The 22,850-nt window shown below is 39.0% G+C and overlaps 1 protein-coding gene and 2 long non-coding RNA genes across 5 annotated transcripts; 2 read left to right on the forward strand and 1 right to left on the reverse strand.

Annotated features, from left to right (window-relative positions):
* Nucleotides 1-13,634: 13,634 nt before the first annotated feature.
* Nucleotides 13,635-14,369, forward strand: LOC147611708 (uncharacterized). The gene is made up of 3 exons (XM_086785023.1): nucleotides 13,635-13,810; nucleotides 13,926-14,024; nucleotides 14,106-14,369. The coding sequence occupies exons 1-3, from the start codon at nucleotides 13,715-13,717 to the stop codon at nucleotides 14,367-14,369; spliced, it is 459 nt and encodes a 152-aa protein (XP_086641149.1). The 5' UTR covers nucleotides 13,635-13,714.
* Nucleotides 14,036-15,668, reverse strand: LOC147611709 (uncharacterized). Of its 3 annotated transcripts, XR_015263816.1 has the most exons (4): nucleotides 15,447-15,668; nucleotides 14,785-14,897; nucleotides 14,618-14,701; nucleotides 14,036-14,525 (listed from the first exon to the last, which is right to left on the reverse strand). It is a non-coding gene; the product is annotated as an uncharacterized LOC147611709 (long non-coding RNA). The 3 variants fall into 3 exon arrangements; XR_015263814.1 differs by having other exon boundaries at nucleotides 14,618-14,897; XR_015263815.1 differs by lacking the exon at nucleotides 15,447-15,668 and having other exon boundaries at nucleotides 14,785-15,078.
* Nucleotides 15,669-20,708: 5,040 nt separating this feature from the next.
* LOC147611710 (uncharacterized) lies at nucleotides 20,709-21,968 on the forward strand. Its single transcript, XR_015263784.1, has 2 exons — nucleotides 20,709-20,991; nucleotides 21,088-21,968. It is a non-coding gene; the product is annotated as an uncharacterized LOC147611710 (long non-coding RNA).
* The last annotated feature ends 882 nt before the right edge of the window (nucleotides 21,969-22,850 follow it).

Raw genomic sequence — 22,850 nt, forward strand, 5'->3', positions numbered from 1 at the left:
GTCACCCATATTATCCCAGTAAAGAAGACATTTAAATCTTCTGATATTGCCCGCCTTTTCATCAAGGAAATCTTTAGGCTTCATGGATTGCCAAAAAGAATAGTCAGTGACCGGGACTCTGACTTCACTTCAAAGTTCTGGACATCATTATTCCAGGCTATTGGAACACAACTTTGTTTCAGTACAGCTTACCACCCAGAAACAGATGGTCAAACTGAGAGAGTTAATCAGATTATAGAAGACATCCTGAGAGCCTATTGTGGGCGTGAACCAAAGAAGTGGATTCAGTATCTCCCTCTAGTGGAGTTCTCTTACAATACATCCTATCACCAAAGCATAGGGATGTCACCATTCAAAGCTCTTTATGGTCAGGAGTGTTTATCTCCCTTAAATTTCTCTGACCCCACACTAAAGGTTGAAGCCTCCAGGATAATGCTTGAAGAAATGGAAGAACAAACCAAAGCTATTCGTAAGGATATTAAAGCCGCCCAGGATCGACAGAAGCATTATGCTGATACCAAAAGATCTGACAGAATTTTTCAGCAAGGAGACAAAGTTTTTCTTCGAGTGCGGCCAAAGAGAAGTTCTTTATCTCTTGGAAAATTTAGGAAACTGAGTCCAAGGTATTGTGGGCCTTATGAAGTCATCAAATGTTTGGGAAAACATGCCTACAAACTTCGCCTCCCAACCCACCTCAAGATCCATGATGTATTCCATGTAAGCTTACTAAAGCCATATGTGCCTCATCCTGATCATGTTCTTGATGATGAACAAATTGTAATGCCAACTCAGGGAGTCCTTGAAATGAGACCAAATAGAATCATCGACTCTAGAGAAAGAGTGCTTCGCAATAGAATCCTTAGGGAACATTTAGTGGAATGGAAAGATTACCCTGAGGAGGATGCCACTTGGGAGGAAGAGTCAACCCTCCAAAAGAATTACCCAGAGTTCGTGCCGAGATGAGGACATCTCGAGTTCTTTTAGTAGGGAAGAATGTAACATACCCATTGTAAATAACAATATACTTGCTTCAGAGTTGAAAAATATATCTTAGCTTGTCATTTTTTTGATAAAAAAACTTCTATTTTTGGAAAATGAGCCATTTTTGCTTAGAAATTTGTAATTCTGAATCCAAATTTGGAATCTACGTGTAATTTTACGCTTAAAATAGTTTTTTCTGAACTAAAAACGGGTACCCGGAATGGGTTTAATTAAGCTTTTAAGCCTTTAAATCTGCGAACTTCCGACCAAAAATAGTAACTATCCAGGCGTCTAATCAACGAACGGAACACGCCCCCATGGTCAGAGGGCAAGGCTGGACATTTTCGTCAAATAAAATTTTTTGACCCCCCCGGGGCGGCGGGCGGCCGGCGTGGGCCCCACCACGGGCGCCGCCCGTGAAAAAAACCGACAATTTGCCCGGGACACCCAAGCGTGTACACGACCTAGACGCACCCTCCAGCACACCCCTACACGTACCCCCTCCTCCTAGAACCCTCTATCCACAGGTGTCGCGCTCTCTCTCTCTTGGGGACACCTCCACCCCCATGTGTCACACTTTCTCTCTCCTCGAGACACCTCCACCCCCAGGTGTCTCACGCCCACACCCTCTCCTGGACACCTACACCACCCAGGTGTCACCTTCCCGCACCCGGACGTCCACCCTCCAGCACCTATAAAAGGACCCTCCCAGCCCCCTTCTCCAGACAAGCCCCCAGCAAGCCCCTACGCGCAAGCCCTCTCTCAAGCTCTAGGACATGTCCTACACTCTTCTCCCCCCCTGTGTGAATAGACTTAAAGTGTGCCTCTCCTTCAACCCTTGCCTTACTCTTCCCTAGGCCTCCCTAGACGTACACTCTTCTCAAGAGCTCTCCAAGTTAAGGACACCCTCTCAATTCCCCCCCCCCATATGCGGCGACTTAAACTTAGGCTAGGAGAGGTCGTTCCTGCCCATAAGCCCAACAAGCTTTTCCTACCCCAAACGGACTCCGTTTTCGAATCCGTTTGAACCAGTAGAATTCTCTCTTTTCTCTCCACACTCCCAACCTCTTATATTCACCTCGTTTTCTCTCTATCCTCTTTAAACTCTAGTGCTCCTATGGCGCCGAAACGCCGTCGAATTGAAGAACCACGCGCTGCCCAAGGAGGGAATGAGGCGAATCGCGTCCCTGCAATCGACTTCGCCCCTCTTGAAGTGAATAGGCATGAAAACGATAACCAGGTTGGTCATTTAACAAGTTTAAGTAAAAATTCTCTCTTATGAAGCTTAATGCAAAGATTCGAAATAATAGGAAAGAAACCAAGGTTAAACCCCTAGTATGGATGGCCTAAAGTACCTTATGGTGGTTACTCTTAAGTAAAGTTATAGGAAAATAATCTTGCTTTTGAATCATTGTTTTTCCAAAACGATGGTTTTTGTTAATGTGTGAATTCATTGAATAAAGGCTATGTCCTTTTTTTATTGGATATACTGCTGGTTTATTGCTAACATGCAGGTACAGCTTCTCCCCCCCTTAGCTAACTCCGTGCTTGTCTGTGTAGACGGGCGGAGGATATAGCGAGGCCGGGAGTCGGCCCAGGGCAATCCCCTCCTATGCCACTGGGAATTGGTTTTCACCACCAGGGTGATGTATATATGCTGCCTAGTTCTGTGGGTCCAGGCTAGTGCGGTGACTTAACCCCCACCTCATGAGGAGACGTCCCCTCCGAAGAGCGAGAGGGTTTGGTACAAGCGTCAGTACCTAAGGGGGTGACAGGACGGCTTGGCCCTCGTCGGCTGGCTGACGACGAGGGGAGACGGTCCGTGAGGTTTACCTAGCTGGTTGAGGCTGGAAGATCGAATTCTAGATCATCGATGTGGTTGTGGTTGTGGTTGTGACTGTGATTGGATTGTGGTTATGGTTATGGTTTGGACATGAAGTTTGGATTGGGATATCGGCCCGGTTTCAGGGTCTTTGTAAATATTTTTCACTGTAAGTATGTTCGTTGATTTCAATGTTGTGCTAAGGAAGATTTTCTTTAAGGAATCAAGTGTAATTAATTAACAAAGGAATTTATTTTTAAGTGTTTCACAGTGTGGTAGGACGTAATTAGAAAATAATTGAAAGGGTGAGTGCGTGGAAAGTGGGAGAATGGATGCCCTGACGGTACCATTCTAAGGATGGGTGGACCCGATCAGTCGGGTAGCTTTCTACTAGTCGTAACTTACGATACTTAGGGAATAGTAGAGTCACGAACAAGACTTGTTTTAGGGGACCGAGCCAGCGGCCGTGCCTCTTGAAATACGGGGGAAAAAGGCGTTGGCTTCCTTGAACCAAGTGTGGGTCTTGTTCCATCTCCACGCACATTTCGTGCTGGGGATTAGAATTTCCTTTAGGATGACTACGCTTCCCTTGCGAGATAGAGTTAGGTCCGTCCGTTTGCTTGTAACCTCGTATTTCTACGAGATCGAGGTGTCGTCAATCGGAAAATAACACGAGACTTGACCGCCTATCAAAAGGATTCCCCCGCCCTACGGGTAGGGGGTCCTTACAAAATCAAGATAGCTATTTGTGGTGCAAAGAAGAGAAAGTTCATGTGAGAAAACATACATAACTCATAGAGGTTTTGTCTAAATGAGATGAAATTTTATGAGGAGAGACCTACGGTGGAGAACAACCTACCTGTAAAATTTCGTGAAGAAAGAACTAGAGTTGTAGGAGATATGGCAAAATTGGATTCTGCTAAAAAAAAGGGGGGAAATGAAAAGGTAGTGAAATGCAAAAGGAGGGAAAGTAAGTTAAACATAAAAAAATGGAAAATTTGAAATTTGGTTTTCAAACTTCCATGTGCTGACCACAAGGTACATCTGACATGAAAGATATGAAATCTGACATTTCTCTATTTTTTAAAGATATGGGCTCTATTATTTTATTGTCTTAAGAATTTAGGCAAAGATATGACAAAAAGATCCATGTTACATGGATCTAGAATCCCAGCTCTCTCATTGTTTATTGTCTTAAGAGATTTAGGCAAAGATATGACAAAAAGATCCATGTTACTGGATCTAGAATCCCAGCTCTCTCATTGTTTACGCCAATCTTTTTTTATTCACTCCTTAAGGGGAAAAATGGAGAGTCCATATTTCTTGTAATGTTACTTTAGGAATTTTCTTTTCAATCTACTTTTTGGTGTATCTTGAGCATACTAATTCCAAAGTTGTTGGAGAATGTGGACTTGGGCATTATGCCCTTCATTACCTTTGTGTAACTCCTATTAAGGATATGCACTATAGTGTGACTGCCTTAGCCCAAAAGGTATTTGGCATATTCCTTTCCCTTTAAGAATACTCTGCGTTGTGATAATCTAAGCAACTATCAAATCTCTCTTGATCCTGTGTGGTCCTTGTAATAGGCTTTGAATTCACTTAATGTGAATTCTCCTCCTTTATCTATTTGAAATTGATCAGGTGGTAGGTGCTCATCACAATGGTTGTTGTTCATCTAGGGAGACTTATAAGAGATGGAGCTGTCACTAGTGAGGACAACACGAGAACATTGAGCAAATTCTTTTCTAGCGTGTCTTTCATTCACTTGCATTTATGTGTGTGAGAGAGTGAGAGTGACAGTGACAGTGACAGTGAGAGTGACAATACACCTACATGTTGATAGTTAGATTTTTAAGAAATTCATGATTAGTATATGACTTTTATAATGGGGTGGCATACACAAAGGTTGATAGGGTGAAATCTTGGCATTACCATAGATTATAGTTGATTAGGTGAGAGAGAGAGAGAGAGAGAGAGAGAGAGAGAGAGAGAGAGAGAGAGAGTTGAGTGAAATCAAATACTCAATGTCTTAATCCCAAAATCCATGATGGTATTCGAGTACATGTGCTGTATTAAATTAGCTTCCACTTGAATGATTGTTTGCTAATAGAATTTGATCTCTGTACTCAACAACAAGCTAGAGGTAAAATTCCTAGCTCTTAGCTTTCTAATCAATTAAGAACTGAAGAGGCTATCGATAAACTTTCTCGCTCTTCCACTCTGTTGTGTGTGTGTGTGTGTGTGTGTGTGAGAGAGAGAGAGAGAGAGAGAGAGAGAGAGAGAGAGAGAGTATGACAAACTTTTTATTTAAGGAAAATTTGTTAATGGTTTGACTAATATCAAGCTCAATTGCCCTATGATATCTCATTTCATGTATATACTATATGGAAAAGTTTTCATTGTTGCGAGGTATATCATTAGGGAAAAACGGAGCTCATTTTGGGGCCCTGTAAGAAATTCACTATTTTTCGATTTATTTCTCTCCTAAAAGATCTCAAAAATAATAAAATATGGAAACGTGGCTCAGAACTGTCAGTAAGGACCACTGAACTGTCAGTTCAGAAAAGAATAAGATAATCTTTTGTCTAACTAACACGATTTTGCATTAAATATCTCCTTAATTTTTTTTGTTTCTCGAAGATTTCGCATCTCTTTACGACGTGTGCAGGCCTCTCATAAAGAATCCATCACTGAACTTAATGATTGTATGGATACCGCCACACTTCCACAATTCATGTTACAAAAAGACTATGAGATTGAGAAGCCAACTTTGCAACCTCAGAAGCACAAAAATGGTCGATACTAGTGAAGTACAATCTCAGAAGAAGCGATTATATCATCTTCACATCGACTTAGAAGAACAATATGCTCCAGCACAAAAAAGACGAAAGGATACGGTGCTAAATGCTCAACAACGGGAAAATATGAGAAGAGAAGGGCTCCAACATATTGACTTATGGTGTGATGGAAGTATATATCCAAAATGTCCAGTACAAAACTCTACACCTCCATTTGTCAATCCAACCACACTATTGAGGTTTGCGGGCGATGGACAAAATGGACTTCTTGGTTATATTTCAGCACAGTCTGCATTTACAGAAACATATAAAACAATGTACCTACAAGAAAAGGGAGCCAGGATTCAAGAGATAGCTATTCGTGCAAAATTGGAGCAGCAGTTGCAGAATGAAATTGAGGAGCATTCAAAGAGTAAAAAAGAGTTAACAAGATCAAGAAGGAAGAGAACCATGCTTGGAGACAGACAACGAAGTAGGAAGATTAAAAACATTGCAAATTTGAAGGCTGGGACTGGTGGATGCAAGCGAAGAATTCACGAAGCAAGGTAAGTTTGCAATTTCTTATTTTTTAAACTCAAAAATGCTCTCAAATGACTATATGTATTTTGTCCATTATTGCAAAATAGGATTGGAAGTGTTGAATAATATAGGCATATTGTGTTGTTACTATATTGTTACTATAGGAAATTATTGGAGCCTGCAAAAGAAAATATGGATCCCAACCTTCTTCCAGTTAAACAAATGAAAGGATTGCTTTCTTGTGGTGTAGCAAAAGGTTTGATTGAAGAAAAAAAATACAAAACAATCAAACGCAATGTTGTAGAGGACTTTATATCCAATAATCAAGTTGATGGTACTACAATCCAAGAGGCTCTTGATGTTAGTGGAGTTAGCAGGAAGGGATATAGTTCGATTTTCCATGCGATATCCTCAACTTTGAGAGATCAAAGGATTAAACGAGTTTTACTGCCAAATCCAGCAACAGTGTGGAAGATAAGAGGTCATTTGAATGAAAGTATAGATGAGTTTATTGGACCATATATCCATATTGAAGATATATTTCATGGTGCTAAAGGAACCACTGTGTATGACCCTTGGAACAATATATTTGTAGATCTACAACAACTTCAAAGAAGAATGGTCGAGTTTTATGGAATAACATTTGAAGAGTGCAAAGGCATTTTGAAATTTGTTATCAAACTGGATGAGTGTGAGGTTGTAAAGGAAAAGAAAATGGAAAGGATTACTATCACATTGATGAATGGAGCACTTGATACATCATTGAATGAAGCGAGTTCGAAGTATTTTAGTGTGCAGTCGGAGAAACACATATGGTGGTTGGGCTCATTCCAGGTATGATCATTTTTTATTTCGTACTTGATTTTAGTCAATGTTTTCAAATCTTTTATAGTAAGACTTTTGTTTTGTATAATCACAGGTAAAGACAGAAGACCATGAAACACTAGATTGGGTGTTTCACCACATGGAAATACCAAGAATAATTAAAAGACAGGTGCAAGGAGAGAATCTCCATGTTGCAGGAAAAGGTGATTTTCAAGTAGAGTGGCACATCGCGGGGGATCTTAAAACACTTAAGTGCATGTATAACGTTAGTAAAGGAGGTAACTCAAAGTCTCCTTGTCTTTACTGCAAAGAATCAGCGCAAGTAATGGATTCTAAATGGTGGAAGAGAGCACCTAATAGAGATAAAGTTGACCCTGACTTCAAGGCCATTCTTGACATTCCACTATGTAATGTTCACATATGCACATTGCATGCTCTATGTCGAATTATTGAGAAATTGGTATTTTTGTATATTGGATTTGCTTGGAAACTCCGTCCCGAAAGAAATAGAAAGGATGCTCTTCATGCATTGGAAAAAGTGTTATCCGATATAGGTCTGCATGGAGGTGATGTTCGTATCACAAAGGATTTTAAAAAGTCTAGCAATGGCAAGGAGGTACCAATCAAGCCCTCTATTGGTGGTGTTAAGGCAAGAAGATTCTTGTCTCGACCCAAACACAATAGTAAGCAAGTAAGGCAAGGTAAAACAGTTTCAAGGATTAGTTATGGATTGTGGAAGCAAGTCCATAATGCCGTGAAAGATCATGAGGCAGATGGGGAAGCACGAAATGTGAAGGCAGAGGTGTGGAGGTCTCTTGATCAACTCTTCATGTTCTGTGACAATGTAACATGGACAAAGAGTGATTACAAGAACTTTGAAGAGGCAATAAAACATTTTGGGAAGTCAATGAAAGACGCATGGACAGCCTGCAATATAACTCACTACATGGTAAAGTGATGTCTTCTTCTTTTACTTAAGTGTGATCCTCTTTTCTTTTATAACTTACTATGCATTCTTATGTCTTTGTGAAAACAGCATATTATCTACAACCACCTTCCCTATTTTGTCAAAAAGTATGGATGTCCAGCAATTTGGTCTACCCAAGGCATGGAGAAGTCTCACTACATGGCACGTAATGCATTTTTCAGACACACACAACACTATGGAGGGAGTCAAAAGGCAAATAGTCTGAAGGAAGTCTTCCAATGGTTTTACCGAGGCATTCTACAAAGGCTGCATGCTCAAAGAAAAGTTGCTAGCTCCAAAGTCAAGCTTGCTTTTATTCTAGCCCAAAAGCAAAGACGAAGACAAACTTTGGACAATTCAATGGCAGCAGAGAGACATAGACAGTGGAGGGATTCGAAGATATTTAGAAACCATAAATGGACAAGTAAACATGAATAGCAGTTTGTAACTTATTGGTATTATGTCCACATGTTTTCAAACTCAATCAATAGATTTTTATTCTGTGGAACAAGTGACTCTTGGTGTAATGCCTATATGTTTTGAGACTCTATCAAAAGTAAGTCTTTTGTGAAACATGTGATCTATATTAACAAGCATCAATACATCCATATATTAACACACAAAAAATTCAATCAATACTACTTAATTATGCTAGACATACTGTTGATCCTTACCAATAAAATACTGAGTGTCAAACACTTTAGAAGCTTTTGAGTGTGGGAAGAGTACTGAAGTGTCATACAATGATGGGACAAATGCAAAAGGGTACTGATCGTCCGTACGGACAAGGAACTGATGAGGATCAAAGACTTTGTACAAATCAGTTCAACTTCAACATAATGTTTGTGCTATATTTGATGACTAAATCCTATTACTCCCAAGGCTTGCGAGTCGGAACTCTCTTTTTGAACTTGATTGGACTCTTTTTCTTCCTTATTGGCTTGATGTCGACTTTCTGTTTATCAATGCTTGCCTCTGTTGCTTGTGTGAGAGGGGTATCCTTGTCTTCAGCTATCTCCACGTGTTCTTCTTCTTGGATTGTGTGGCCTGATGCAATCATGGGTGGCTCTCGGAACCTTATGAGCTTGTGTTTTCCATAGCCCTCTAGACATTTGGGCTCCTTAACACCACATGCTAATGCATAAGAAGTGTAAGACAAAAAGTAAGAGGCCCTAGAGGCCTGCTTATTCACATAATCCCCAAATATATCTATGGCAGACAACCTCTCTATTAAAATGATCTTTTCCTTTTGCCATGGAAGATCATGTCCACCTAATACCCTAGACAAACATTTAAAGAAGTAAACAATGGCTTCTCCATTGTTGCTCAACTGCCTATGGTAAATCAAGATCTTAGCACTACCTAGATCATGAATATAATGAGCTAGGCTTGACATTTTGCCAAACCCAGCTGGCCTGCTTCCACTTGATCTCTGGAGGAATGTGTCATCCTCAATTTGTAGCTGCCATGTATCAAAAGATTATAGTGAGACAATGATACATAACTACAAAACATTTAAACACAACATAAAGTATTTGATTTGATAATAATATCATACCCTCTCATTTTCATCAGCAACAAGAAGTTCATCTTTCCAAAGATTTATTCCTCTCCCCTCCAGTCCAGCCTCTTCTTTAAGTTTTTCCTTACGAAGTGATGAGAGATTCATAGCTTCCTGGGTGAGCTGGAAGGCAGCTTCATCTGGCTCTTGGAAACTTTCAGCCTCTTTGAAACAAATAGTAAGGGCCTCTGCAGGATCAAAGGTTGTTTCCAAAGCTAGCAGTGAATGGTCATCCTCTATGCCAACCTCCTTGTCAAGCCTTGAAGCCTGGGCAATAAGGGAAATGGCATAGTCCTCCCTCAAATTGAACATACACTCTATATCATGGAGGAAAACATAATCTTTACCGCCAATCAAGACACCTGGAAGCATGGGCACTGCATAGTTGCTGCTCTGAACATCAAAGTCTTCAACTGGCTGTGCTGCCCTAAGAGTCTCAGTCCTTAGTTGAACAAGGTCAAGAGCAGCCACTTGTAGCCCCTCATCCTCGAGGTTGATATCTTCTTCCTGCTCTGCTATATCTGTTGCCATAGGAATATTCTCTTTTACCTCTGCCACAGATATATCTTCTTCTTCAGTCTCCTGCCCTTGCTCTTCTAGAGATTGCTGTTGAAAGACAATGTACATGAGGAATGCCATGTTTTCCTCAAGCACTCTACACTTTCTGGTGTGCAAGTTACAACTGAATTTATATTCCTCAGGCAGGCTGTCAAACCTTCTATTCACATGATACCTCAGCTTCTCAATGGAGACAATATGATTTAAATGCACAAAAACCTTTTCACCTTCCACAATCCTTCCTGCCTCTGTCAGTTGTCTGAAGGTATCCCAATGGTCTGAAAGGAAATCTCTGTGATGGTCCAAAAGAGAGCTCATAGTGAACTCCCTGTTGAAAATACTGTGTGGAAGTTCCTTTGAGCCTTGCACTTGTGAAGAAAGTCAAATAGGAGCAAATCTGGAGATTTGTCCTCTTCTGGTTCCCTTTGTTTTGAAAGGGAAGACTCACCTTTCTGCTCTAGTCTCTTGCTTTTGCCTGAAGCAAAATTTATATAACATGAATTCTATATGCTCACATATGCAATCAGATAAAGTATAGGATATCACCAAACAAAACTCTTCATCAGCACACATGAATCACCTGGTGATTGCTGTGGTCTGAGTATAGCAGCAGAGAAGTCCAACTTCCTCTTGAAAGGAGGGGCCTGAGGATCAACTGTTCCAAAGCAGAAACATTTCTCATCATCAAGAAAGACATCTCCATGGACATAGAAAGCAAAACAATGAGCAAACAGTAAAAACCAAAAGAGACACAAGACTTTGCAACAAAACGCGATGCAGACCCATTTGAAAAATGTAAAGTGCTCTCCTCGCATTTTGTTGCAAATTCTGAATTTCTACTGACATCCATTTCCAATCAAATGTTAGGGATATCTCACAATGTTAAGGACAGTAAATGATGCAAGGAGGAAATCCCCAGTGCAAAAGAGATTAAAAGAAGGAGAAAAAATAAGAACCAGAACAAATATCAGAATTTGCAGCAAAACGCGATTTGGAGCATTTGGAAAACATAAACCTTTCTTATCGCATTTTATTGCAAAATTCCAAATCCTACTCATATCCATCTCTAATCAAATCCTAGGGTGATCTGCCAGATTCTAGGCACTGAGATTTAATAATTCTACAGATGGAAGAAATATATGTCAGAAAACATTGGAAATGGTATAGATCTCTGACCTTTCTTTTCCTCTTCCATACTGATGGAATAGCCCTGGAGATTGTCCTGCTCTTTTCCAAAACTGAGCTGTAGCACTGGTAACCTGGAGATCTGGTAATGGTAGTAGTCTTCAGACAGGTTGCAGAGTGGATGGAGTGTGTTGGGTAGAAAGTGGTCAAAGTGGGAGAGAAGAGGATGATGGGAGGGTGTTGGCAGCAGGGATGGAATACGGGGAGGAAAAAGTGTTAATGGATCTAATTATGAAATCATGATTGGCACAAGTTCCAAGGCAAAAAGTGACCCACAAATTTCAAATCCCAAAAGATTTGGTGGGACCCACACGTGTTAAAAAACGACTATATCTCACACGTGTGGTATTAATAACTCCATTATTTGTATTTTGTAATAATCTACTCTCCTAACTCAGTTCTCTTGCATCTCTAACTCCCTACTCCACACCAACAGCATCCAGACCAGCAGCAGCAGAGGTTCACACCCAGCACAGGATACTCATCATCAGCACAGAACACTTGCAGATACCTTCCAGGTTAGTAAGAAAATCTTTTTCCTCTCCTTCTTGTGTAATAGTATATTAGGGTAAGGAATTGATTGATGTGATGTAGGTTACATATTATGATAAATATTATATGCATTTTTTAGATTTTCTCCACTGCATGTAGAAGCAGGAAGACTTTTTATTTGGCCCTGTTGAATGAAGTTTGATCACTTCTTGATGTCCATAGGCTCAATCTATGTTGCACCAAGCTGCATACACGCTGAAATGACTAAAGGCATGCTGAAGTATGTTGTCTCTAGAATTTGCAGCAAAACGCGAGGAGGGGATTTTAGAAATCTCAAAATAGTGCAAATCGCATTTTGTTGCAGATTTTAAAATGCTTCTTTATCCACCCATTTCAGGCCTGCATAGCTCTTCTATAAACACAATACATATTGTTTGTAGTTGGAAAGATAGAGAATTCATCATATGAATGCAAAAGCATGTTGTTTCAAGCATTTGCAGAAAAACGCGATTCTGAGCTGTTACAAATTTCAAATCTTCATAATCGCCTTTTGTTGCAAATTGTTCAATTTTGCTTCATCCAAGTTGTCATCACCTTCTTTAATCATTCTATGTTCTCCATGTTTCTTATCTTTTACTATTGCTTTGTATGGACCTTTTCAGAGTGATGGCAAGAACCAAGGCAACTGCAAGGAGGTCTGGCAAGGGGCCAGGGCTTGCAGCAGCAGCAGCTGGGGCTGATGTCAAGGAATCTACTGTGCCTACAAAAGGAAGAGTTGCACATGGCAGGAAGGGGAAGCCAATGAGCATGCTACAGCAAAAGTCCAAGAGGTTAAAGCATTCTGCTGGTGTGCTAAAGGAGATCAGAAAACAGCAAAAAGCTATAGGCTTTGCAATCCCCAAGGCACCTTTTCAGAGGCTAGTGAGAGAAATCTGTGATAGCTGGCACCTTGGTTTCAGGTGGAACAGGACTGCCATTCTTTCCTTACAGGAAATGGCAGAGGATTACCTGGAGAAGTACTTTGAAGATGCAATGCTTGTAGCAGCCCATGCTCACAGGGTAACTCTGATGGCCAAGGACTTCAACACATTGTCCAGAGTGAGGTGGAGATATGACAAGCTGGTCCATCCTGTGGAATGGCAGGACATTAAAATGAGAGACATATTATTAATTCCACCTACAAGGAAATTGAAGGCAGACAAGGTGAAGGTTGTTGAAGTGACCCACTCAATGAGCACCAGAGGGAAAGCTGCTTATGAGGAGTCACTGAAGCAGCAAATAGAGAAATCCAAGTCTGCTATAAATGTGGAGACTGTACAGATGGAGCTACAGATACAGAGAAGGTTGCAAGAGCTGGGCCCTAACATAGTTGTCCATATTGAAGATGATTTTTCAGAGAATAATTTTGACTTGACAAGAGCATGCTTGGCAGCATTGGCTCATAAGAATGAGTATTGCTCAGATACTATCATTCTTGCAATGCTCTAGTAAGTGTCTTTTATTTTACATTTGTTTGCAAAACAATCCTTATTGTACCTCCTCCCTTACACCTTACCTTAATTATTGTTTTGTCCAATGTAGCATGATGAGAAGCTGGCTGAACCATGCTGTACAGCATACAGTTTATATTATTGATCCTGCAATTTCCTTCAAGTTAAGAGATCCAAAGGAAACTCCCATGGATATTTCCAATTGGTTCAGACACTGTGATTTTGATCATGTTGATATTTTGCTACTTCCATACCATAACAAGTATGTGTGTGGCTGCTTCTTTTGGGATTTTCCTTCAAGATTGAGTACTCTTGTAGCCTTTGATTTCTTAATGCTTTTTTCCTTATGCAGTGACCACTAGAGCTTTGCTTCTATTGACATCCAGCAGAAGCAATGCTTTTTATTCAACTCTGTTAGAAACACACACAGAGAGGTTAAATTGTAAGTGGTTTGTGTGCTATTTTTAACTTTAAACTTCATTATTTGGATTTAATGCAAACTAACTGAATTATATGTATTGCAGTTGTATTAGAAGACTTCTAGATGCATTGGATCAGTGTCCTCCTAATGTCAATCTTTTGGATTCAATAGAGCCAATAGATTTAGAGGTAGAAAGTTGCTCCCTCTACTGATGTCTATTTCATGCTATGCCTTTGAACTTATTGAATAATTTTATTTTGTTCAGACATTAACAGTTTCTAACATATCTTTCCAACTATCCAGACACCACAACAAGATGATTCAAGTAGCTGTGGCTGGAGAGTGCTGATTAGTGCCAAATATATACTTTCAAGCTATTTTGAGATAGGACAGCCAGAGCTTGTAAGAAAAAATAATTTTCATTTAGCTTCAAAAAATTTGATATTGGTACAAAGTGTTCTAAATCATCATATCTCATTGCAGATGAGAGAAGATAGCTTCAACTCGAGCTACGTGTATAGTTTCAGAGCTGATATAATTTGGAAGTTTTTGAAGTATGCCTTCCCCAAACCTATTGTACCAGCTACTGTCGAGTTAGGTGAGAGCTCTAAAGTCCGAGAAGGTGTCATACACCTTGATGATACAGATGATGCAGATGTGGTGCCACAAGAACAAGGACCTAGTGCTGATGAGGAGAAGCCACAAGAACAAGGACCTGTTGCTCTGCTGATGTTATTGAGGAAATGATGGAGCAACAGCAAACAGATGCTCCAAGGGTAGTAGAGGAGACAATGGAGCAGCACCAAGAGACTGTACACGACAAGATGGAGCAACAGAAAGTAGATTCTCCAAATAAAGATGATACGGTGAGGTTGGACCATGTAGAGCAGCCTCTAGATCAACCTGTAGATAAATAGAAAATTGTTGTCAAGAATATGTTCTACATATGTAATTAAACACTTCTGTACAGAATTTTACATTTCTAAATATAATACCTTTGTTTATGGAGTCTGTGTTATCTCAATTTTAAAATTTTCAATGTCTTTGCATTTTATTGATCTCTCTCTTCTTTTGAGCACCTGCAAAAAAGCAATATGAAACAATAGGGTAAAGTAAACTAATAGCAGTGCTTAATGAGACTAGGATAAGTCACATGGTATACCTTCTTATTGTTGTAGATAAATAAAAAGTCCTTTGAAATAGAACCTTCTGTCTCAAATAGAATGTCATTGCGCAATTGAGCTAGGGAGCAGCATTGTCTTAATGTGATATTGACTAGCACATCACCATTCTCAACAACATCAATAACAAGAAGTTTATTTTCTGCACCAAAAGAATCTTCATCTTGATCCATAGGGACTAGTTTTGTACCTAGCATTCGACTGCGCTTATAATAAAAAGAAAAAATGAAATTTTGTGATGCAACCATGTACTTCAGTTGCATAGAAGGTTGGACAACCTCACAAAACACTGAACTTCATGTCTTCTTATCCCAACCTTTATCCAAAAATTGTGGCATGCATGCCAGACTTGTTGCTTTAACTGTGAACATTGTTTTTGAAACCTTCACTGGAAAGGTATTAAACAAGTCTACAAAAACTGTGAGAGGCATGCACAAAGAAATTTTTATTATCCTTGTGGCAATATTGGGCCTAAGAGCTTTCTGTACTTCTTTGAAAAGCTTGGCTCTGTATGCCTCTGTAACACTAAAATGTGGGAGAGGCCAATCCACTGAATTCCATGCTGGAAGGTCTTGTTTTCTTAACACACCATGTGTGTTTGCATTGTCCAGCAACTGATAAAAATGATCAGTAAAAAATATACCGGATTGAGCTAGCTCTGTTGCACATCGACCTTCGTATTGTTGTTCTCCTATCGATCCATGCAAAACATCTATAAATCCCAGAATACAATCGATGTTTTGCCATGTCTCATACGATGAAGGGTATAAATCTGAAATAAAATATCACAAGAATATCAATAAGCAAAGAAAGAAAGCTTTGTCTTAAAAATCCATGCACCTCATAAAGAACCAAACCACAATAGAAAAATATACAATAAGGCCTGTGTTGCGGAAGATCATTTGGATAGTCTCGCAAGACAAGTTCTTTATGCATGTACACATGCTGAATCAAAACTTCTTTCACCGATATCTTTCCTCTGGTGATTTTAAAATCTCGTACTCTTCCCTTCCATGATGCCAAGAAAATATTTTTTGTCTGGGGTCTCTTTCTTTTTCTAGGTTGCATGAGCACCCATGCTCCTTTCGAAACAGTAAACCTTTCCCAAGTTCCTTCCGTTTTGACTGTACTTGAATTGTCTACCGAAGAAATAGAAGAAGCAGGTCGACGGGGTAAGGATGTGTGGTATAATTCTGCCTTCATAGCATTATCATCCACAGAACGTCTTCCACAAGAACGACCATAGTTTTTATTCACCATGGATACCTTGTGAATCTGTAACCACAGCAAAGTAATGTAAACAAGATAACAAAGTGAAGTTTCAAGAAAGAGAAAGTAGGCAGACAGATAGTTGACAAGAAACATCTTACTCTAAGCCAAACTGGATCAAGGGAGCAGTTTTGGAAAAGAAGAGGTTACTGCACAATGAGGTAGTGGTGTAGAATGGTAGACCTTTCGAAGGAAAGGCAGCACAACAATTCAAAGTTCAAAGGGAGGTGGAAGCGGGAAGGCCCTTGTCAGAGAAAATGTCAGACTAGATTCTATCTTCATGTCCAAAGATCTTGTGAGAATAAAAAACCAATCTCCACATTAATGTAGCACGCTTGTACCTACATAAAATATTGTTTCTTTTATCTATTTTCTTTTATTTTTGTGAATTTCCAATGTTACGTTGGCCCTCTGTTCATTGGTTGAGAGCTTATTTTTCCAAACCGTAAAAGGCCCCAAAATGAGCTCCCTTTTTCCCTAATGTGCCGTTAGGGACACATATTGTCATAAGCTATATTGTATACATAACAAAATCTTTGAGAGTTCCAATGTGAGAGGCACATATGACGTGAAGGGAACATGTTACAAGATGATATTAAACTAAGTTTTATTTTGTGTGTAAGATGGAAAAATGTTTAGGATACTTTTCTATGCCACATAAGAGGTCACTTTTTGAATACAAGCATTTCACGATTGAGTTTAATCAACTCTTCTAGAGACATGTAACCTAATAAAACAAAACTCTTAATAAAAGAATTGTTCAATATTTTACTTCTTACTTTCAAGTCTTCAAAGAGAAAGTAAGAGCCAAAATCCATGATGGTATCCGAGTACATGCTCTACTAAATTAGCTTCCACTTGAATGATTGTTTGCTAGGAGAATTTGAGCTCTGTACTCAACAACAAGCTAGAGGTAAAATTCCTAGCTCTTAGCTTTCTAATCAATTAAGAACTGAAGAGGCTATCGATAAACTTTCTCACTCTTCCACTCTGTTGTGTGCGTGTGTGTGTGTGTGTGTCTCTGTGTGTGCGTGTGTGTCTCTGTGTGTGTGTGTGTGTGTGTGTGTGTGTGAGAGAGAGAGAGAGAGAGAGAGAGAGAGAGAGAGAGTATGACAAACTTTTTATTTAAGGAAAATTTGTTAATGGTTTGACTAATATTAAGTTCAATTGCCCTATGATATCTCATTTCATGTATATACTATACCAATTATTTGGAAAAGTTTTCATTGTTGCGAGGTATATGCGGCTGTTAGGGACACATATTGTCATAAGCTATATTGTATACATAACAAAATCTTTGAGAGTTCCAATGTGAGAGGCACACATGACGTGAAGGGAACATGTTACAAGATGATATTAAACTAAGTTTTATTTTGTGTGTAAGATGGAAAAATGTTTAGGATACTTTTCTATGGCACATAAGAGAGCACACATGTCACTTTTTGAATACAAGCATTTCACGATTGAGTTTAATCAACTCTTCTAGAGACATGTAACCTAATAAAACAAAACTCTTAATAAAAGAATTGTTCAATATTTTACTTCTTACTTTCAAGTCTTCAAAGAGAAAGTAAGAGCCAAAATCCATGATGGTATCCGAGTACATGCTCTACTAAATTAGCTTCCACTTGAATGATTGTTTGCTAGGAGAATTTGAGCTCTGTACTCAACAACAAGCTAGAGGTAAAATTCCTAGCTCTTAGCTTTCTAATCAATTAAGAACTGAAGAGGCTATCGATAAACTTTCTCACTCTTCCACTCTGTTGTGTGCGTGTGTGTGTGTGTGTGTCTCTGTGTGTGCGTGTGTGTCTCTGTGTGTGTGTGTGTGTGTGTGTGTGTGTGAGAGAGAGAGAGAGAGAGAGAGAGAGAGAGTATGACAAACTTTTTATTTAAGGAAAATTTGTTAATGGTTTGACTAATATTAAGTTCAATTGCCCTATGATATCTCATTTCATGTATATACTATACCAATTATTTGGAAAAGTTTTCATTGTTGCGAGGTATATGCGGCTGTTAGGGACACATATTGTCATAAGCTATATTGTATACATAACAAAATCTTTGAGAGTTCCAATGTGAGAGGCACACATGACGTGAAGGGAACATGTTACAAGATGATATTAAACTAAGTTTTATTTTGTGTGTAAGATGGAAAAATGTTTAGGATACTTTTCTATGGCACATAAGAGAGCACACATGTCACTTTTTGAATACAAGCATTTCACGATTGAGTTTAATCAACTCTTCTAGAGACATGTAACCTAATAAAACAAAACTCTTAATAAAAGAATTGTTCAATATTTTACTTCTTACTTTCAAGTCTTCAAAGAGAAAGTAAGAGCCAAAATCCATGATGGTATCCGAGTACATGCTCTACTAAATTAGCTTCCACTTGAATGATTGTTTGCTAGGAGAATTTGAGCTCTGTACTCAACAACAAGCTAGAGGTAAAATTCCTAGCTCTTAGCTTTCTAATCAATTAAGAACTGAAGAGGCTATCGATAAACTTTCTCACTCTTCCACTCTGTTGTGTGCGTGTGTGTGTGTGTGTGTCTCTGTGTGTGCGTGTGTGTCTCTGTGTGTGTGTGTGTGTGTGTGTGTGTGTGAGAGAGAGAGAGAGAGAGAGAGAGAGAGAGAGAGAGAGAGAGAGAGAGTATGACAAACTTTTTATTTAAGGAAAATTTGTTAATGGTTTGACTAATATTAAGTTCAATTGCCCTATGATATCTCATTTCATGTATATACTATACCAATTATTTGGAAAAGTTTTCATTGTTGCGAGGTATATGCGGCTGTTAGGGACACATATTGTCATAAGCTATATTGTATACATAACAAAATCTTTGAGAGTTCCAATGTGAGAGGCACACATGACGTGAAGGGAACATGTTACAAGATGATATTAAACTAAGTTTTATTTTGTGTGTAAGATGGAAAAATGTTTAGGATACTTTTCTATGGCACATAAGAGAGCACACATGTCACTTTTTGAATACAAGCATTTCACGATTGAGTTTAATCAACTCTTCTAGAGACATGTAACCTAATAAAACAAAACTCTTAATAAAAGAATTGTTCAATATTTTACTTCTTACTTTCAAGTCTTCAAAGAGAAAGTAAGAGCCAAAATCCATGATGGTATCCGAGTACATGCTCTACTAAATTAGCTTCCACTTGAATGATTGTTTGCTAGGAGAATTTGAGCTCTGTACTCAACAACAAGCTAGAGGTAAAATTCCTAGCTCTTAGCTTTCTAATCAATTAAGAACTGAAGAGGCTATCGATAAACTTTCTTGCTCTTCCACTTTGTTGTGTGTGTGTGTGTGTGTGTGTGTGTGTGTGAGAGAGAGAGAGAGAGAGAGAGAGAGAGAGAGAGAGTATGACAAACTTTTTGTTTAAGGAAAATTTGTTAATGGTTTGACTAATATTAAGTTCAATTGCCCTATGATATCTCATTTCATGTATATACTATACCAATTATTTGGAAAAGTTTTCATTGTTCGCGAGGTATATTGCTGTTAGGGACACATATTGTCATAAGCTATATTGTATACATAACAAAATCTTTGAGAGTTCCAATGTGTGAGAGGCACACATGACGTGAAGGGAATATGTTACAAGATGATATTAAACTAAGTTTTATTTTGTGTGTAAGATGGAAAAATGTTTAGGATACTTTTCTATGGCACATAAGAGAGCACACATGTCACTTTTTGAATACAAGCATTTCACGATTGAGTTTAATCGACTCTTCTAGAGACATGTAACCTAATAAAACAAAACTCTTAATAAAAGAATTGCTCAATATTTTACTTCTTACTTTCAAGTTTTCAAAGAGAAAGTAAGAGGTCGGCACACGTGGGAAGGCGAAAATATCAAGTGTGTGTGTGTGTGTGTGTGTGTGTGAGAGAGAGAGAGAGAGAGAGAGAGAGAGAGAGAGAGAGAGGCAAACTTTTTATTTAAGGAAAATTTGTTAATGGTTTGATTAATATCAAGTTCAATAGCTGTATGATATCTCATTTCACATATATATACATATAATATACCAACTATTTCGAAAAGTTTTCATTGGGGACACATGTTGTGTAGATTGAGTCATAAAGATATATTGTATACATAATAAAATCTTTTGACAGAGTTCCAACTTGAGAGGCACATATGACGTGGTAGAAGATGATATTAAACTAAGTTTTTCGTTAATGTGTAAGATGGAGAAATGGCTAGGATACTTTTCTATGGCACATAAGAGAGCACACACGTCACTTTTTTTTTTGAATGCAAACATTTCACGATTGGGTTCAATCAATTCTTCTTCTAGAGGCATGTAACTTGATGGAACAAAACTCTTAAAATAAAAGAAATGTTCGATATATTTTACCCTTCTACCTTTGGAGTTTTCAAAGAGAGAGAAAGAGCTCGGCCACACGTGGAAAGCAAGCGGAAATATCAAGCGGTGAGGCGTACGGTTCCAACACGTGGCGAGGCGGTCAAAGCTGTGCAAGAGAGGCGGCGAATTGAGTACAAATTCACGTTCGTCGTCTTCTTCCGTTGTATTCCTTTGTGCGGTGCATATAATCTCTCTCTCTCTCTCTCACACACACGCTCAATCTCTCTCTCTCTCTCTCTCTCTCTCTCTCACACACACACACACACACACACACACAGACACACACTCTCACCCTCTCACACACAGACACACGCATGCAACGTCACCTTTGCCTTCTTCCGCTTGTTGCTGCAGATAGTTTCTATTCCTTTGTGCTGCGCACATCCTCTCTCTCTCTCTCTCTCTCTCTGATCTCTCTCTCTCTCTCTCTCTCACACACACACACCCTCACCCTCACCCCCTCTGTCTGTCTCTCACAGACAACACACACGCGCCCTCTCTCTCTCTCTCTCTCTCTCTCTCTCATGGCCGGGTAAGTTCCCTCTGCCGATTCCAATCCATAAGTTCCTGCAGTTTACACACAATAACCTGCTCTTGCGCCTAATTTTTTGATCATAACGTTGAACAGTTCCCCTCGACGTGTTAAACACCAACGCCCACTTGACCCTCTAGACCCTGCCCTTTGGATCGTCCCTGTTTTTGGAGTTGCTGCTGCAGCTGCCATTGCCTTCTACACGGTATGTGCAGTTAATTGTTTAATTAGACATTCAAATTATTGTCGTGTGCTCCCTTAATGCAGGCTTTTGATTCTCCGCACGCGCTTTACTTGCTTTGCTTTATAGCATTTCTCTTTTCCCTTGATTGTTGGGAGATGGCTAACCAGCAATTTACAAGTTATTTGACACACGAAACAGTATGGTCCAACCTTCCTAGTTGATTTCCACAAAAGATTGGATATGGCTATAAGTTTATATGTATTTTTTTCATAAATCTTTTTTTAAAAGGATCTTTTTTGTGCTCATGTGCATGTGTGCTTCCGTGCCATTGTCAACGGCTAGCAGGTTTTGAACCTAACCTAGCACCACCTCCTGCATGGGACTTCAACACCTTACCGCTAGGTTGTATCTTCATTGGCTATTTTTTTATTAAATCTTAAGTATGCTATGGTGTAAAAATCCTGCAGAATGCCAGAACGACACCAGAAGTGAAGATGGAAGTGAAGTCCTTGGACACAAATGAGAAAAGCAATGAGTCATCAGTGCCCAAGAAGAAGATCAAGCTAGTTAAATCTCGGAGTGCATTTGTATGACTACTATATGTACTCTAAAAAAGGGCTAAAATTTAAAGGCCTCCCTTGACCTTCAACTTGAAGGCTCCTTGCTTCATTTAACTTGAAGGCCCTTGTCCTTTTTCAAAGGGCCTTCTTATTAATGCCTAACGTAGCATCGTTAGGCCACTTGTTCATGTAAACCACTTTTATGGTATCACTTATGAAACTTTTTTCTACAAGTGTAAGCTAAACAACTCAAGATAAAACTTGAACTCCTTTCGTAACCAAATCCCAAACAATTTTAAGGACTACGGTCATCAATGTTTTTTGAAAATTTGAATTTTGAATATTGGGACAGGGACGTTGAGTACTCAATTTCACTCAAAGAGCGTCCACACACACACACACTACTAAAACATGATAAAGGTCCCGGGTTATTTCCCAATAATAACGTCCATTCCTCTCTGTCATGAAGTACTAGGTTTGAAAGCTACTCTAGTGGCATCTATAATTCAGTATCCTCTCTTGTAATTAATAAAAGAAAGAATATGAGAGAGAATGAATTGTTTCTTTATTTTCTTTTAAAATAGATTTATTGTAAGCGTTGATGCGAAAGAATATGAGAGAGGATGAAAACATTTGTATTGATTGTTTTTTTTTCTTTTAAAAGAGATTTATTTTAAGCATTGATGCTTATTGGCTAGAGCCCGCTACATAAGGTGTTTGTCAAGTGGGTGTAGAGTTGTCCATCACGTGTATCGTTAAGCTGAGATCCCAGACTTGCACGAGTCACTCCCCTCTACCACTAAGCTCTACACCTACGGACATGTATTAATTGTTTCTAATTATTTCAAATATTGAAATGTAAATACATGCTTTTATAGCCTTAGACATCTCCCTTTTCTTATAACCTCTCCCATGATTACACTACATGATGCCTACGTTTCGACGATGGTTTTCGACGGTTGTCGGCTATAATAAGTGTTTATAATCTTGCCTGTAGTATTAGCTGTAAAAACCTCCATATAGTTATCGGAATTACCGTGGCTAAAAACGTTGCAATGAAGGTCGATTTTTTATATATAATTTTTAATCTTGTTTATATCATTACCAATATATAT

Source organism: Cibotium barometz, chromosome 47 (assembly GCF_041138505.1).
Source record: "Cibotium barometz isolate CiBa-2024 chromosome 47, ASM4113850v1, whole genome shotgun sequence".
Classification (NCBI taxonomy): domain Eukaryota; kingdom Viridiplantae; phylum Streptophyta; class Polypodiopsida; order Cyatheales; family Cibotiaceae; genus Cibotium; species Cibotium barometz.

What these genes read in the sequence shown, in the direction of transcription:
- LOC147611708 (XM_086785023.1), top strand. Translation starts at nt 13,715, where the DNA reads ATGTATTGCAGTTGTATTAGAAGACTTCTAGATGCATTGGATCAGTGT. An exon ending in TAGAGCCAATAGATTTAGAG is followed by an intron (nt 13,811 to 13,925) that starts GTAGAAAGTTGC and finishes CCAACTATCCAG; the next exon opens with ACACCACAACAAGATGATTC. An exon ending in AGATAGGACAGCCAGAGCTT is followed by an intron (nt 14,025 to 14,105) that starts GTAAGAAAAAAT and finishes ATCTCATTGCAG; the next exon opens with ATGAGAGAAGATAGCTTCAA.